This window comes from Vanessa tameamea, chromosome 2 (assembly GCF_037043105.1).
Source record: "Vanessa tameamea isolate UH-Manoa-2023 chromosome 2, ilVanTame1 primary haplotype, whole genome shotgun sequence".
Lineage (NCBI taxonomy): Eukaryota > Metazoa > Arthropoda > Insecta > Lepidoptera > Nymphalidae > Vanessa > Vanessa tameamea.
The window spans coordinates 4627778-4647821 of NC_087310.1; the positions used below are offsets into that span (position 1 = coordinate 4627778).

Sequence of the window (20044 nt, forward strand, 5' to 3'; positions counted from 1 at the left end):
GGTACAACTTAGTCATGTATAAATAATTAAATAATGCAATACATCTTTAAATGTACACATATGAACATGTAAAATGAGGAATGTTTCGTCTATTGTACTAAACGGTGATAAAAGTTTTATTGGTTGTGACTCATCTTACATAATTTGATCTTTGGCTCGAGTATGCTTAGATGCACAATTTGTCTTAAGTATGCACATATAATATGACTATGCCATTTATGCATTGTCAGTATTAATTTTCAAAAGAAGTCTGTTGTGACAATGAGCCTTACAATTATTTATTATTATTTATGAGGAGGGTCAGATAAAACACATGTTTACAGCCTAATGTCTAAGCATATATTGAATTTATTATTATATTTGATTACAAGCTTATATGCTACATGCACTTATTATTAATCATCTTCTTAATATGGAAACTAAAACTTATACATACACTACAGTGACAAGCTTTTATTCAAGTTGTATTAAATTTGTTGTTAGGTTTATAAGGATTTAGTGTATTCATTATAAACACCTAAATATGAAAATAAACAACAAAATGTATAACTATATAGTATTTATATAATATGTTATATCATGTACTTTTTGAATAAATTAGGATGTATGTTTTACAGTCTAAATTTTGTTAGTCCAAAATAGAAATTAAATGAATTAATGCGATAACTGTATTTAATATCATATGCAGTTTTTTTTTTTAAATTATATTTATATATATATATACAATATATATATATATATAAAAGTATCCCCTATGGTTTTTAAATAAATATTATATAAATAGGCTAATAAGTTTAAAGTTGGTGAAGACAAATAAAAGATACGATATTAGTCTGCCCATATTATTATGGACTTCCTTCTTACTTCCCACTTTGTTTGAAATTGATAAAAACGACGATTCGTTCATTCATTAATTCATAATTTAATTGACTTACCATTCAGTGTAAACTTATACAGGTGTTTTGTTTATGACACGATTACGTATCCGACGAAATGAATTTGGATTTTGATAGTATCATTAATTATACTTACGATATTCAAAAACAATAAACGAACGAAGTTTTAAGTGTAAAAATTCGTTAAGTAAAATTTTTTGACTTTTTTTATCATTGCATACGAGATAATGATTACACTTTTTTGTTTGCGTAAGGGGTTTGACAGATTTACGCTTTCCTGACGCCAATATTCCTTATGAAGTTAGGTATTCTAATGCTAGTTTTAGTTCCACGTTATTTCAAAAGGCTGATAAAAACGCTTACGTGCAAGATTTATTGCGATGGATCCGCTTAACAACAACAGAAAAAAATCTTCGTCGGCTCTTAAGACCCCTACGAGTTGAAATAGAGTGGCTGTAGTAGAGTTTATACTAGTGCGCCGCAACTTTGTATATGCCAAAAAAAAATTTTTTTTCCAAAGATATGATAAGCTTTATCATCAGAGACGTTGGCTTTGAGGTTAGGTTTAAAGTTAAATACATTTTCGGCGAAAGTATTATTCGGACTTTAGTCGTCAACGATATGATCAGAGTTGTATATACTTTCTCTTTTAATTAGTCGATACTGAGTATGAACATTGCAGCGTATTTTGGCATACGTTTTTTTTTTGTGTCAATCAAATAAGTGTTATTTTTAATCGTCAGTTTACCGTAAATTGAATTTAGTTTACACTCGACTGGGCAAAATTAAAGAACAAATAACGTATAATACATAATTTATTTGAAATTCAAAAATGTATTTATTTGTTGAATGTCACATTATAAACTATAAATAACAACAACTGGGGTACAAATTGGTCTACTGTAATAATATAACGGTTTTGTTGATTTGTTCGAACCGAAGATTCCTCGGGTTCCTATGCGAAAACTATTAAATTATCTTAAATTGCTTAAGTTGTGTTTATAATTTATCTCTAGAACTTCGTGAAGAAATCTGTACGTAAAACCTACCAACCATATTTGGAGCTGCGGTGTGGAATAAGCTCCTTTTCCTCGAGAGAGAGAGAGTTCTGGAAAATACAGACTTTAGATACAGTGTTACAGTAATGCTGTAAGAAAAAGGATTTGGCGGGCTTTCACGGTTAGCTAGACAGTGTCTGACGTCTTTTTTGGAAACGTGATTGTGAATAACGGATAAAAACATCTTAGCAGCCTTAAGACACCCACCGGTTGACAATTGCCCTAACTAAACTCTACTATTTACTAGGCAATTATTAAATATTATTTGTAACTAGTTAATTATAATATACTAGTTTTCGTTTTTTTAGTAACAAACGTCCATAAATACAAACTTTAAGGATTAATTAACATATTACACTAATTATATTATTATATGTACCCATAATTCATAATAAGTTCGGTTTTGAGCATTAAATTGTGATAAAAGTAATTGTTTTATCAAAAAAAAAACCACTGAAATAGTAATAAAAACGAAACTTAAAGCTGTATATTATACTGCGTGTGCGAATTTTCACCCTCTTTAAACTAAAGATCTGAATAACGACATCAAACAGTTTTTTTTTATACAAACATGTTGTTGTTTTCAATGAAGTCTTGTTCGATATATGTATAATAAACACAAGTGTTGTACTCTGTAACGTGTAAACGAATGAAAAAATATAAACAATAACGTCGATAATGTACCATTCGTTATGGATTATATGCACGGATGAAATGATTCGTGCAATAAATTGATGATGCGCGTATCATGTCTGCCTCTTGAAATCTTTGAAAATGATTGAATGAACGGTACGACCGAGTGCATGTTTTTAAGTATTCATTAGTGATAGGGGTATGTGAAAGATGATTTATGTAGCTACTACCTATTCGTATGTTACCGCTAAATACCAATGCTTTTTTATTATTTCTTTCGATTTTTGGGCTGAGTGATTTCTACTGTGTCAATGTATGTATTTGGCTCATTAGCTCGACGTGATTTAGACTTTTTTTATACATAGATGCAAAGTTTATAGTTTCTAAAGTTAATTTGTATGGTGTCTCAAAATATTTGTCGTATTGAATCTATTTTGTTTTTTCATAAACAATAATAATCGTTTGCAACCATTTACAAATCAATTACTTAATACCATGACAATTATCTTTAAAAAAGTAGTTCGACTTGTTTTTATTTCAGCGTATCGTAACAAAGGTTTGTTTTCAAACTATTGAATTAAAATAACCAAAGGTGTAGTAGCATTCTGTTTATTCACACTTCACAGTTTGATTTTTTATTTGATTTGTTTATTTGGTCAAAATAAATTTGGTCAAAATATATGAGTTTCAATTTTTTTTTTGTTTTAAAAAACTTTCTGATTATTTTTAATATTTTTATCGAATAAATTGAAAAGCCTCAATAGCTTAACGCATAACGGGCTATGAGATAGTAGCAGGATCGATCTTGACCAGTCAAGACTATTGTGGTATCAAATAAGTGTAATTACACTTGAATTTTAAATGATAGTCATCATTCATCTTGTATAATATTTTAGTTTAATGTATGCAAAATCTCACGATAATTTTAGTTAATTAATATTTATACAAAACTTATTTTATTCGTATATTTAATTCGACGGTCTGTTTACTTCAAATATATGATTTATTATTATACATTATTGTACATAAAACGATATATTATAGACCACATGTGAAAGGGCTCTTAGTCACATTTGTGTTTATGTGCCGGCTTGGTCTTATTGGGACCAGTTCGACCCAGATTGAAATCTCGTTTCGAGTTTTCCATTACTTTCTAACAACGTTTCTCTGAAAACAAAAAATATACACTTTCGGTTTATCACAAGGCGCTCAGTAATTTTTTTTTATAATTATTTTATATAATTTATGGATTTCGGACTAAGTTCAAAGTTGTATCGCAATAAACTTTTTAAATGTGATGTGTTACGAGCTATCTTAATTCGTTCGTCGGCGTTCGCGCGTGTATAACTATTAAAAATAACTATACACAATTTACATTGTCATTGTAATTGCGGAATGTACGTACTATTGTGTCTCTAGTGTATGCTACCGCCCGCACTCTCCGTTTTTGTTGCTGAAAGGTGTATGTGCGCAGTCACTCGTGACTAATTTCTGACCGGTCAACTTAGATCGCGCGGATTGTAAACATATACCTCTATCCTCAATTGTTTAAAGTTTAATGCCACTTAAAAATATTTTATAATAGAGACATATATTGTTCTGACACATTCTTTTAAGACCATCTTAATATTTCCGAAACTTCTGTTTCGATTTACAAATTATTAAAGAACATTTTGCTTTATTGACTGACATTATTTTGATAACGGTTAATACAGTCTACGGTATCTACGTACTAATGAGTCAAAATAAGTATAAACAAATCTTAAAATTCTAAATAGTTAGCTAATCTGTAATATCTCATTTGTTTGTACTGTTTATTATTAACCATCTGCAGTTAAGTTTTTATGCACTAAATATTTTCACAAGTACGAATACTTGATATTTTACGATTATGAGGCACCATTAATTCTAGTTATCTCTTAAGGGATTACAAACTATTTTATTTCAGTTAATTTAATGTCATTTAAAAAGATTTGTTATATAAAAGTGTAGTATAAAATAGTATAAAATATATGTATATTTTTCCCTCTTGTCACGATTTTTGTCTAAGTTCTTACATTCTAATTAGGCACATTATTAATTTTAAATCGATCTATAGAACTAAAGCTCATTTCATTGCTCTTTTAACGTTAAATCGTTATTATTTACTTTACTTAACCACAAAATTGTAGTTATTTTTTCAATTTTCGGCTTTCTGATATGACGCGAGAGTAGTACAGGATTCGTAAGGCTTCTTCCTTTTTTTCCCACTGTTATTATTATAACTATGATTCTGTGAAATAGTAATGCGTTTAAATAAATGTTTTGTACTCCTGTTAAATCTTGGTGTCTCCGGTGTATATAACTTTTCGTTCGGTCTTGGCGTGATGTGTCAAACGCTTTCATTGTTTTTGTTACGTTTTATTAGAAAGTATTGCTAATGCTTACAAAAAATGTGCTAAATTTTGCATTTAAAAATGTATTTAAAATTTACGATAATTTAGCTTTTGCATTAGTTAGGAGTTAAGATGGGTAGGAACTTATGTTTACTGCTGCGGGTATCAATAAATTCCTCTTAAAAGTATTGGCTGCATATCTTATCAGTTTACTTATTTACTTTTTATGAATTTCTTATTACGCCTAAAATAAATGTAAATAAATGTATACATTTATTTTCAAGTACGTACAGACAGATTATAAAATAATGTTGGTTTTTGTTCGTATTCTATGTCTTCGCCCATCGTTCATCCGATTAAGTTGAAACTTTTTTAAGCTTCGCAATTAGGTGAAGAGTTCTAGCATAATACTATCAATGTACAGGCGGTGCTCGGTAAATAAAAGAGTAGAGTAGTAGAGTAAACCGTCAACATTCGGCATCACAACGAGATTTGACTCGTGTGATGTACATTTAAAATATAAATATATATAATACTAGCTGTGCCCACAATTTCGTGCGCGTTTGAATTTATCAAAAAAAATATTGTTGTAGCCTAAGTTACTTCTTATTGCATCAGCTATCTATCCTAGTAAAAGTCCCGTCATAATCGGTCCAGCCGTTCCAGAGATTAGCCGGAACAAACAAAGAGACGGACAAAAATTTTAAAAATGTTATTTTGGTATATGTACCGCGTATACACGTACATATGCATTTTGTCAAAAACAGTTATTTTAATATTACAAACAGACACTCCAATTTCATTATATATATCAAAATATTTATTTATAACAACTTAAACTGCGTGTATTCCACTTTTATGAAAAATATATTTTCATCACAATATGAATTCTAATATGGAAGCTAAGATAATTTGAAAGTGAAGAATATCGTAAATGTGTAAGTATATTATACCTACATAGATAATCTTCTCGTGGTCGTCTTCAAACGTTCAATGACTAGGGTTACAAGGTCAACCGCTTTCGCTATCGATTTTGTAAAGTCTCGTACTCATTTCACTTTAATATTTTGCGAGCTCTAAAAAAACTCGACTCAAGTATAAAGGTCATGGATGCTAGATTCATTAATTTACGTGAACGAGCGCTCACGGCTTTATGATTCATGGCGCTTGCATTGTTTTACATCAACGATCTTTGATAATAGTGTTTGTTTTTATATTTTTATCCTCGTCGTTAATTTCAAATGCACGAGACGTGAATCATGTGTAATTAAAATAAACGACGTCATTAGTTGCTCGCTTACGGCGATGCTTATCGAAATAATGTTTTATATGTGTTTGATAAGATTTTTATAAATAGTACATATGATCAGTAACGATACAAATGTTCGACTGATGGATTAATTACTCATTTTCTCTACCTTTCTGTCTCCTTCCCTTTGTCTTCTCTTCACTTGAAGGAATTTTGTTTTTGATGTGACGCGTGAATTATTCGATATGAAACGCCCAAGCTCGAAAAAACGCTTGATCTGATTCTTGTTCGGCTTTGAAACCGCTAGTTTCACTTGAGGTTCTCATTTTATATTCAATCGGACATCACAGCTGTGATCCATTGTCATGATTTCCATAACATAAAACAATTATCATTAAAAAAAAGTATTTAATCAATTTTCAATTCAACCTGTCACGTTTATTAACTTTTCAGCTTTGCAGTAATTAGGTACCTACTTGATTTATAGCTATTAGCAAAATCCTAATATCATTAACTTTAATTTATATTTTAAAGTTAAAATGTACATAAAAAACACATACAGATATACTATGTGCGTTTAATGTTCTTCGTCTCGTTAATCTGCAGTCAAATTGTTATTTGATGTAAAATAAATGATTAAATTCGACCTTGAATTGGCATAATATAATTGTTCGAGATTTAAAATTAATGGAATGTTATTATGCGTGAAAAAGAGCGTATTGAATACTACCGAAGTTGTTGTCGAAACATTGGAAGTAGAAGTAAAATGGATATAAGAATTTAAGTGGAATAGTGTTGAGTTATAAATAAAGATACATATATCCAGAAGTGTTTGTAGGACATAATATAGCAGAGCTATTAGCAATTCGCATGGAATATGTAAATCCTAAGGTTTGTTTATCGCTTCTTCAGATATTGGAATAGACTTCTCCATATAGGTCACTTCTATACCAAGAGCCTTTAAGTACACTTAAGCAATTTATAATCGTACGTTAATGATTAAAAAATAACCCAGTCAATATTAGACAAAGTTAAATAAAGATAAAACTAATAATAGATACGAAATCAGAAATAATAAGTATTCCATAAGAATAGTTTTGATATGTAAGCAGTATACACGAAACAATTATTAAGCTATCAAAATAAATACGTAGGTACTTAGGAACATCTGTTAAACGAACCGTGTTCATCGCCAGCTGTTTCTTGTATCAATAAAAACGTCTATTTAAAGGTCCGCTTATCATGAAATATAGGGTATTCATTTAAAACACACGATTACATGCCAACAGTTCTACAGTCAGTAAAATTATAACGTATAATTAAAAATTGAAACTATTCAACAAGCAAATCAAACAAAAGATGACTTTTGTTTATATTGTACTCATAAACCATGTTCTCGCAAACAAAAGTGTTTTCTAAGTCAGTCTTTAAATATATTATTTAAACCAGTGGGTTTTCTATAATTTATTGCTCATTGTTCGGATACTTTGTTGGGCGTACTATTATGTACCAACAGGCAAGATATTTTTCGGTGATCGGTTCGATTATAAATTACTGGTTGTCCTGCGACTTCGCTCGCATTCTAGGGGTTGGTCGTCAGGTGTTTGGTATAAAAAAGTAGGCTATGTCCTACCTTAGAGTTCAAGCTTGCTTCATACCAAATGTAATCGAGAGATTGATTTACTTCAATATTAGTATAGATTGTTTTAAACTCAAAATGTTGTATACTTGAGTATTTAATCTAAATATAAATAGCATAGAAATAAATAGCAAAAATCTGTTACGTACTTTGGAATAGTTTTGAGATATTTTCTGAAATAATGTATTAATATAGTCTATTCGTCCAAAAATTAGAGTTTCATATTCTGTATTAAGTATTATCAAGAATATATTAACGTATTGTTAAAGTTCATAACGTCTTACCAATCGTATTGGTAGGACTTGAGATTAGACCGGTCAAACAAACAAAAACTTAACTGTTGAACATAAATCGTAATGTTTTTAAATAATAAAAACGTGGCTCAATACCCTACACCGTTTATGTGAATAAGTTAATTCAGGAAAATATGAACCAAAATTAATCAAAATCAGAGTGACCTCATTGTCTGAAGCAGTTACCGTAAAAGGCAGCTGTATTCCCTGGAACTGGTAGCATAAAGGAATTCGGAGCGAAGTAACTCGGAGAAACAATTAAGTACTGCAGATTGCGACTCAGGTATTTAGATGGAAGACCTAAGTGGTATGCTTGCATTTAACAAGATGGCGGGCTTTTTGTTGAGCGCTGTGATTGAGTTAAACTAGTTTAATGTCTTAATTAATGCTAGTGTTTTAATTTAATACTATTGCGGTTGGGAATTGTACTATTTTCTAGAATATTCTGAAAAAATATAAAAGGAAAGAGGTTTAAATACATGTAGTATAAAGTATGTATAAATGTGTGAATGACATCGATATTATTATCTATATGGTAATCTTAAAAGACTTAATTCGCATTCGAAACACCTTATATAATGTTCATATTAAAATTTAATAAATTATAATCATGTGTTTCCCGATAAAATATTATCTGAAACCTAATGCCAACCTAACGAAACAAAAAAAAACAATTATAATCTTGGAATTCAAATACTAGTTGATCAGAAGGACCTATTACTAATTTGTTATTTAACTTTAAACTATATTACCAAATAAAGATCGTGAAACTATAACTGTAACATAAAATAGATATATATATAATCTATATATTATTACCAATAAACAAACTGTAAGAAAACGATTATATGTATCGGTTGATATGATGTCAATAAACAAAAAAAACAAAGCAAGACCACAAGGTGACTTGACCGGAAATATGTATGTATGTATGTATGTAACGATGAATCAGTAACTTCTTAAACGATTAAAAGATACTAACGTGAGTTATTTACGAGGTGACACTCAAAATATAAGTTCATAAATGTTAATACATCTGATTCATCAGGTTTAATCAAGGTTACTGCATTTTTCGGTTGGGTTTGTTGCAGTCTAAAATGAATTTATAGTGCGAAGCTATACAAATTTAAAATGCATTTGACTTACCAGGTGTTCGAAAACAGGACACTAGCACAAAGACGCAGAACTTGCCTAGAGTTGGGGAAGCGAACAGTATATTTACACTATACTAATATTATAAATGCGAAAGTAACTTAGTATTCACGTTTAAGCCGGTGAACCGATTTATATGAAATTTTTGTATAGAAATAGTTTAGTCTTGGGGACGGATATAGGTTACTTTTTAATTCATCCCTCGAGGGAACATAATAGGATTTGTTCTATAGATTCAGCTAGTTTTAATAAAATGTCAGTTGCAATTATCAATATGCTAATCGCTCATTAAAACTGTGATAGTTACGTATTATATATATACTTTAGAAACAAAACAAATCAAATCAAATCAAAATATACTTTATTCAAGTAGGCTTTTACAAGCACTTTTGAATCGTTATTTAACAAACTATTTAAAGTAAAGCTACCACCGGTCCGGAATGTAGATTCTACCGAGAAGAACCGGCAAGAAACTCTTTTAGTTTTAGTTACTCTTTTTCAACGTCTAAAAATACAGTCATGTTAGTTAAATACTATATGTATGTTATGTCTCCTGCCTGGAAGTCAACAAGCATTAACTCCACGCTTTTTTATCATCAATATACTCTTGTATCGAATAATATGCCTTCTTTACCAATGTATTTTTTACAATTGACTTGAATCTATGGAACGGTAAAGTTAAAAATGTCTGCGGAATTTTATTATAGAAGCGGATACCTTGCCCCAAGAATGATTTATTGAGTTTGCGGAGTCGGAAACTTGGCGTTCTAAGCTTATCGTTACTTCTTGTGCACATACAATGATTATCACTGATTTTATCAAAGTGATCAATGCTACTGTGAATATACATAATATTGTTGTAAATATACTGTGACGCAACAGTCAGTATTCCTACTTTGTTAAAAACATCCCGAAGAGAGTCTCTAGCTTCAAGATTATAAATAGAACGAATTGCTCTCTTTTGTAAAATAGAAACAGATTCAATATCTGTAACATTACCCCAAAGTAATATGCCATATGACATAATACTGTGAAAATAACCAAAATATACTAGACGAGCGGTATCAATATCAGTTAGTAAAGTTAAAGTCTAACTTTTCTAACCGCGTATGCTGCGGAGCTGAGTCTTCCTGTCAGGGATGATAAATGAAGACTCCACTGAAGTTTGGAATCCAATGCTATTCCCAAAAAAACCGTAGTATCGGCTACATCAAGACGGCCACCATTTAAAGATATATTATAATTTTGCTTTCTAACATTGGGTAGGGTAAAAACTACACATTTTGTTTTTGAGTATTCAAAACTAAATTATTTACTGTAAACCAATCGTGTATCTGTGATAATGCACCGTTCACATCGTCATAGTCAGTTTTTTTCCTGTCTACCTTAAAAATCTGTGAAGTATCGTCAGCAAACAACACTATATCACGAATACCTTTAACATAAAAAGGAAGATCATTTATATATACTAGAAATAGAAAGGGACCCAAAATTGATCCTTGTGGAACACCCATTTTTAACGTAGATCCAGAAGACTTTATGCCATTAATGAAAACTTGCTGGACTCTTTGAATTAAATATGAAGCAACGAGATCAAGAGCTTTACCTTTAATACCGTAATAATTGAGCTTATACAGAAGCGTCTCGTGTTCTACACAATCAAATGCTTTAGACAAATCACAGAATACTCCAATAGCATTCTGTAATTTTTTCCAAGCATCGTAAATATGTTTAAGAAGTGCTCAATTGTCGAGCGACCTCTTGTAAAACCGAATTGCTCACTATGAAAAATAATATTTGTACTGAAATAGACGATAATTTGATTTAAAATATTTTTTTCGAATATTTTACTTAAAGATGAGAGGAGGAAGAAGTATTGAAATAGGCCTGTAATGTCTTAAAAAGTGGTAAAACTTTACTACATTTTAACAAGTTAGGAAGTTAACCCGTGTCTAAACTCTTGTTAAAAATTACTGCTATATACGGAGCAATATTGTATATGATGTTAGTAATAAATTTTACCGAAATGCCCCATATGTCGTTAGTTTTTTTAATATTGATAGTTTTAAATACTTTTATGAAACTGTTTCAAATGAAAAATCAATAACGCATTTAGAAACATTATTATTTAATAATTTATCTGCAACTAATGTAGATGATTTTAAATGACATGTTATTTTATTAGGTATGTTATTAAAAAATATTTCAAATAAATTTGCAACTTCTAATTCAGAATTTGTGTATCTACTACCTGTGTTCAATTTGATTGGTATCTATATATTGGTATAATTTATTTCTACTTTTATATATACCAATTGTGGATATTAAATATGTCAAAACTTTTTATCCAATGCTCTGTGAAACAAAATACATGAGTTTTATAACACTCCGAAAATAATTCTATTTCATGATCTTTGCCACCTATGCCCTATATATTTTGATGTACATATAATATTTAAGTAAGAGGGCATAGATTTTGTCATTTTATTTTAATATCTTTACTTTTATCAGTGTTAATATAAATTAAATTATTATTTTTATTATACATATGAACCTTGGTAACATTAGACATAAAATAATTATTAATATTGTAAGCAATATATTATACCTTTTATAGGGATAATACGGTTTATAACTGTTCAGTAGACCATTGTATAATACACCAAACGCATTTAATAAATACCGTAATAAAAACTGTATTCCAATTTTGTTTAATTGGATATATATATTTTTTTTTCTTGACCGGCTGTGGACTTCCGGTAGATAATAAAAAGGCCACCCCAGAGTGGATGTCGTACGAGACGTCTAAGTGGATTTTGAGAAGTACCCATCAATCGAGCACTTAATCGCTTCAACTACTCATACGATGGCGGGGAACCAGCCTATCAGCAAAAGCTTGCCCGAAGAGGGTTGCCGTTAATTATTCGTTCAGTCGTAAAAGTATGCCAAAACGTTTTTAATTGCAGTGTTTATTAACCCAACTGCATTGATCCTGAAACAGAAGGTGAATAATGATTAACTAGTTAAACCCGCAACAACGCTTGCGTGGTTCAGTTAAAAAAAAAACAGTTTATGTATATACACATGAAGACAGAAATATTACTCAAAATAATTATAGACTATGTTAAGTTACTTACGGATGAAATATCTTTGATGGTGAAAGAATTATTAAAACCAGTTCATTAGTTTAAGTATTTATCGATAAAAAACAAACAAATATGTCGTCTTAATAATATTAGTTATGAAGTGAAGTTACAATTGTATTTAGTGATTCATTTTGTAGGCGGACTTATTTCTCTTACGTAACACGTATTACACGTTGTTATCTACATACTATATTGTTATGTGTTACAAGCCTGACTGATATAAAGTTATATTTTGTAATTGTAATATTCATTCATATTCTTAAATATACAGGTAATTTGATTACACTATTCATTTTGACCACTGTGCAACCGTTTTATTTTTTGAAGTTGGAATCCTAGGGTCTTTGATAAATCGTTGTTTGTGCGACAGATGTTTGGAGCGTTCAATTGTGGATCCTATTGAATAGTGTACACGGAGAGTGACCCTGTCGCTAAAGAATGGGGTCAGGGACTCGCTTTTAGAAGCAGCTTTAATAGGATTGAATATAATGTTGTTGCAATTATATGCAAGTTTTCACAGTGATATTATTACTTTTTAAAAAGCGGTGCTTGTATTTATGTACTTATAAAATAAATTAAACGTTTCTTCTTAATTTACTGAAACATAGTTTGAGTTTTATGATGAATGTAATACATATGTATGTATACACGGTACATATACCAAAACAACATTTTTTACAATTTTTGTCTGTCTGTCGGTCTGGTTGTATCAGCTAATCTCTGGAACGGCTGGACCGATTTTGACGGGTCTTTCACTGGCAGATAGCTGATCTAATAAGGAGTAACTTAGGCTACTTTTATTTTAGAACTATCTGTGCCCGCGACTTCTTGCGCGTTTTGTTTTTTAAACTTTAATTAATATATTATCTAATGTTTTTTTTGTTACAGACTCTGGATTTCGACCGCGATGGCCTAACGAAACTCAAGAAGGCGATAAAGGCTATTCATAATTCAGGAAATGGTATGTTAGTAGTTTTTATTTAGTTTTAAAAATCACTCATTATTTAGTACGTAGTTAACTTGTTGTAGTAATCTGGATGCTGCGTCCACCAACTTACGATGAGACTATATGTACTATAACAATAATGCTTTGCTTTGTAATTTAATGTGTTTTGCGATTATAATTAAACAATAAATTCTGTCTTTATTATTATATGTTTATATCCATATTTATTCTCATGATTGATGTCTAAAAAAACTGTTGTATATACGAAACATATAAATATTATTTGCAATTAAGTGCAACGTAAATATAATTAGTTTTTATTTTATTCACAATCATTGTATTGATATTAATTCTTATTTCCCTTGTTGGTTCTACATAGCTCGAGTCATAAACGAAACACTGACTTCAGATTTCTAGATGGTTCGGAAACCGTTGGGCTATCGAAACTATGAATAGATAGGCAACTATCAGGTGTCGAGCATCTGCTCCCACAAATCATTGCCTTATCGGTGGTATTCATATAAAAACGTGCCTTAAAAATTCATTCGTCTGCATTTTAACTCACTCAATGAATTGATTTTTATCGCTGTGGTATTTGTAAACTAATAGGTGAACATCGCTTCGAATTTTCGTTAATATTTATATTTTTTATATTTATTATAAAGGAAGGGGTAACTGTTCTTAGATAAAGTAAAGTAACATATTAATGGTTCAATCCTGAGAGCAGAGCATTTAATGATTATGAAATACAAATTAAATATATTTAAATTTAGTCTCAGTTTGAACCTGAAACCTATGATTAACCATTCCACGTGCTATAACTATTGGACTATCGAAAAACTAAGCACAAATTAAAACTTATATTGTTTAGTATAATAAACCTATGAAAAAACGATATAAAGATGGCCGAATTTTGAAGAAACTTTATGGTAATAAATGGTTTTCTTAAAAATGTTTTTTTTATTTTTTTTTATCTATACGTAACACGAAGATGGCTGTGTCTAAATAATATTCACGCGTAAGACTTGAATTAACCGGAGATGATCTTAAGTAAGACCGTGTCTAAAGTATGTAAGAAGTCGCTTTACGGTTTATTTTAGTCTTGAATGGTATGTCGAACTAAGTTATTAGGTATGGCACAACGTCGTCGCAGTATTCAAATGCCAGTGGGATAAAAACAGCACTCTCAACGAAACACTTTTAGATATGAATTTAAGGTACATGTTCCGTTTGACGACACGATACTACCCGAAATAGATGCGGAGGATGTGTTATGAATAGACAGAATCTAAATATATTCGAGGAATTCATGTCTACGTTGTGGAAAGGTGAAATGTTTTAACATTCATTACAATATTATAGTAGATTGTACGATATTAAATATTTGAGATTATATGAAATTGAAACATTTGTTAAAAATTGAGACACAAGACGATTATTTTTTGTTATTAAAGGATTACTAGCAATGCACCAAATTAATTAAGGATTTACTAAAATTCCTATTTACCTCTTCATTTAAGCTTATCACTTGTGTTAGGAGTGGGTACGACATTAGCCCAAGGGGTCAGGATCGATCCAGTGATTTTATACATTGCTAAACGGCCCGTAAACCTATTGACGCTTCAAATTATATTAACTTCTATTGTGCCATGTATCATGGGTAATAGAAATTTTGGGGTTGTAAGTACTGGTATGCCGTGACGGCAAACGGCATGTCGTCGCCAAGTAGGTATGCGCGTCGCGCATACTTTATGAATACATTGTTGCTCTGTATTATTATAACACTAAGAAAATTGTATTAATATCATTAACGAATATATTTTATTGGTTTTCCTTAACTATAAATTATTTCAATAACTAACAATTTCGATGTTTCTCCTCTTCCGGGTCACATTCTACGGCGACGTTTATTTATTAGATCTTATCTGTCAAATAAATTAAAATTCGCTTAAAATATGGTGTCTGTAGTATTGCAACAATGTGTAAGTATTCCACAATACGTCCAATAGGTAGAAACAATATCGTTTTAAGATGTATTAGGTGCAAATCGTTTGTTTTTATGCCCGTAGCTTTATAACAATTATTCAATATTTGTAATTCAATCAAAGTATTCATATTTATACTTAGATATAAATATAAGACATTTTTCTTACCAATATATGTGGTAAAATATTTTAATGGCAACTTACGTCCTGTTTATTTATAATTTATTTACATCTCTCTCACATATCTCCGCTGACTAAGTGATCGTGTTTGAGATAATTCCTATATTTTTTTTGATTGCCACTATTTCACAGTTACAATAACAAGCATTTACTATAACTGCAAGTATAAACACTGTGACTTACGTGATTTATAATTTGAACGTTTATGATATAAGCGATATTTTATCTTTAAAACTTGTTTGTTGACGAGAATTGTTAACACGCTTTGAATAAGATATTTATTTATCATATTATTCTCATCTTAACAAGAAATATTGTTCGAGGAAAATGATACAAATTTATTTAAACCATTATAATAGTTATGAAGTATGTTTTAAAAGTTGTCTGTATCCTAAGTAATGTTATTTTATTTATTTTATTTCATATTGTATAAGTAGGAGCCGAGATGGCCCAGTGGTTAGAACGTGTGCATCTTAACCGATGATTGCTGGTTGAAATATCTCGTGTTCAGAGCTGAAGGAAAACATCGTGAGGAAACCTGCACGTGTGTAATTTCAACGAAATTCTGCCACATGTGTATCCACTAACCCGCAAAGGGAGAGGAGGTCATAGCCCAGCAGTGGGAAATTTACAGGCTGTTAATGTAATGTATGTATGAAATGTATAAGTAGGTAAGCGGACTTTGAAATGGGCCACGTGATTGTAAGTGTAGTCATCACTGCCAATAGATATTGGTTCTGTAAGAAATATTAAACATTCACATATCAATACGCCACCAACCTTGGGAACTAAGATGTTATGTCCCTTGTGCCTGTATAGTGTATAGTATTCCAGTCGAAGAAGGAATAATGATAAAACATACCTTAGTTTTACGTATTACGATTTGCTAATGCCTCATCTACATTTCGCGAATCCATAACGAATAGCATATATTATTCAAGCTTTCGATCAATGACATCGCGTGAATTCGATGTCACATGCTGTTTTTTTTACACTAGCTTATTAACCATTCAAACAAAAAAACAACAACATTATCGAATTGCTATTTGGCAGTAGAATATTTGATGTGGGTAGTGGGTAGTAGCTACCAAGACGAGCTTGCAAATGCTTTTTTATTTATTTTTACGTCTCAACTATAAAACCGCAATCATATAGATAAGGATATTGTGTACCTAACAATTCCCTCCAATCACACGCGAGCAGAAACTAGTGTACAATAAGCACGTTCCTTTAACAGACAATTCTTTATCAGATCGAGATTAATTGACGTTAATCAGGACAAAAACCATAGCTTTCCCTTTTACCGATCCAGAGCGCTCAGTTACAGTGTTAAGAGTTTATTGACTTCATAATTCCATCGCGTGCTAGGGTTTGTTTACAGCCTCTGAGCTGAGCTGCGAACTGGTCGTACGGGTTTGGATTGCGCTTAGCCGCAGACGGCAAGGTCGTGCGCACGCGCCTGCAAAAACGACCAAACAGCCTCAGACATTCTTATGTGGTATATTGAGAAGAGTGACTATTACGTTAATGTAAAAAAAAACTGCAACCTTAACTTCCTATTCATGTTATGGTGCCAATACTGTATCGTTTATAGATCACTCTTGGAATCTCTCCAAGAAGAATTTCCTTCACTTTTATTATCGTTCGGTATAATAATAACAAACACCGTATAATAGATCTGTGATGTGTTTATCGATGAGAACATTGCTATTTTATTCTTGTTGAAAATAGATAAATTACCGAATATTTTCTGTTGAATAAAATCGAGATAAAAACTAAAATCGAGATAATTTTTTGTCGCCGTCACCGGAATATACTTGACGTATTTTTTTATAACTTTCTTGTTTCATTAATGCTTTTTCATGTTTACGAAAGGCCCTCAAGTCGTCGTTTTGTCCATACAAAGTGGTAGTGAAACGATTATACGAGCCCATCGGAGAAATTGAAAGGCGTAAGGCTCAAGTATCGTCATTTAATATTCAGAAAGCGTCGATAAGATAGAGCTAGCAAATGTGGGCCTCGACACGGATCACCGTCTTCATATCTCCTTACCGCCAACGCGACTAACCATATTATACGTTAAATGACTAACTGGCATTCCAGTTAAGGTATCGTTTAGTGATATTGCCACAAGTATAGTTTTGGACTTGGTTTTTGTAAGCTATATTTTAAATATTTGAACAGTTCGACTGTGTTTTATATGTGGAAACAATATATCATGTAATTGTTTCAAGATCTAAACGTGCAAGCATTATATATAGCCGAATGTAGCTTGGAACAATTTTTGTTTATTGGAGTTTTATTTTGACGGGTAAAATATAACGTAAAAAATTCTACGAATGTTTTGTAATTACTAAGTTTGATTGTTATAACAGTGTTAATTTTTATATTATAATAATAGTTATAAACTTTTCCTCAGCAATAATGAAGATAACATTGTATATATGTATATAATTATACACTTATAATAGTAGTCGCCCGTGTCTTCGTTTGCGTTTTAGGGGTTGTTTGTCAATTGTTACGTATAAAAAAATAGCCTATGTCCTAGGGGTTCAAGTTCAAATTCGTTTTAGTAGTTTGGCAGTGAAAAAGTAACAGACAGTTACTCGTGTATTTATAATATAAGTATAGATTAAAAAGTACATGAAAACAAGATAATATAAAATTTAAACTTGTCAAAATATTTTTGAGCGTTACTGTATATTGCTTTAGCCTTTTTTTTCAGTTAGATATTACAAAAAAGGTCGTCTCATTAATAACTTTACATTTTTTTTTAATACGAAAGAGATTTTTTTTATTCATGTCTATGTCTAATTAGAATTCTATTTCAAAGTATTCACTGCGCATCACGTTAATCCTCCTAGCGAATTAAATCCGGGACCGGCTATGGAGATCGTCGCTTTATCAAGTTATGCAAGTTCCCGTGTAAAATGAAACAAAGCCGGTAGCCATTGTAACGAAATCCCGAGCTTAAGTTAAATTCGCTGTACACGATGATAAAAGAAACTCGCCTACAAATGTTGGACTTAAGTTACTGTCTCTCGCTGGGTTACGTTTCATTCTGTTTGTAGGATTAGTTTCTGTTTTGTCCTGAATTTGTACTTCTGTCACACAATAAAACTTGTGTACTCTATTCAAACCGTAAGAGGAGAAAAGCCAAGTAAACAACATTTGACAGCAAATTGACGCGATATCATTGGTCGAGAACTTGACTAATCTATGATATTCACTATGGATTTGCTAAAAAGTGCGATTTGAACGTCGACGAAACTGTTATCGGAAATTTGGAAGTAAAATTAAAGTGGATATAAGTAGTTAAATGTAATATTGTTGTATTATAAATAAACATTTATTAATCATAAACTCTTCGAAGTGCTCAATTTAGCTGAATTATTAACAAATCACATGAAATAAGTAAATTTAAGGTTTGTTTATCTTTATTTCTACTTTGATTAGAATAGAGTATACGTGTAAACTGTACCGTCACTTGACAATTGCCTCACTCTGGGCGCCAATTATGTTAACTAATTGTCACTTTATCGAAGTCGAATCGAAACGTGAACGTTGCTGTTCTACCGTTTTGCGGTTCGGTCGAAGTTACATCGAAATAAAATCGTATTGCAATCGATATAAAAAGTAGAATTAGCTCTCAGTTGCGATTAAGCTGAGGTTTATTTTTTATGAGGAATAGTCGAAGTTGCACTGGAATAGAATCGGGAACGTATCACAGCCGATATAAGTTAGTAGAATAGGCCCTTAAGTTGTCTTAAGCGATAGAGTCAATTTTTGACAAGTTTAATTACCCTTTATTATAATAAAGATGTTTGTAGCATTATAGTTGTAGACCACTTATTAATTATATTTTCTTAACCACATAAACATACCTTTTTTCTTAAATAGTTTTTTTATTTTTAGTCTCTTTTGCATGGATTGGTTATTTATAAGTATGACAACTGTTACCTTCAGACCGAATCTGTATATTGTAAATTCATTTTTGTTATTACTGCTCGTCTCCTAAATAGTTTGTTTTTCACGTGAAGTATACAGGTAAAAAAAACATGTTATGCTCAAAACATTATAGTGAAGACGCGCGAATTTATAATATACAAATTTAAGGAAAAAAATATGCAAATTTCCTATTACTCGGCTACGGCCTCCTCGCTATTTGAAGCATATTCCATTACACACACATGTGGCAGATTTTCATGCAATACACTCAGGTATCCTCCCTACGAGCACGATATGAAATATAAACACTATTTAAGCAAAATAAACGATCAGTGGTATTTACTCTGCTTCTAATCTGCAGTTTTCGGTGAAGATTCACGTGTTCTAACCACTGGGCCAGCTCGACTTTATTTGTTTATATGATAACTTTCATTCATCATTCATAATGCATCATTCATATTAGTAATCTCAATGTCAAAATGTCAAACATATGTCCGTCTATCTTCCGTTTGTATTTATTTATAACTAGCTGAACATACTGTCT

General features: G+C 31.0%; 1 protein-coding gene across 6 annotated transcripts in view; it reads left to right on the forward strand.

Annotated features, from left to right (window-relative positions):
* The window catches only part of LOC113401069 (arfGAP with SH3 domain, ANK repeat and PH domain-containing protein), a 60530-nt gene that overhangs the window by 1484 nt on the left and 39002 nt on the right, over positions 1-20044 (forward strand). For all 6 annotated transcript variants that reach the window (XM_064220362.1, XM_026640793.2, XM_064220440.1 and 3 more), the window contains exon 2: positions 13330-13402. In XM_064220362.1, coding sequence (XP_064076432.1) covers positions 13330-13402 — 73 coding nt within the window. The remainder of the gene's footprint in view (positions 1-13329; positions 13403-20044) is intronic.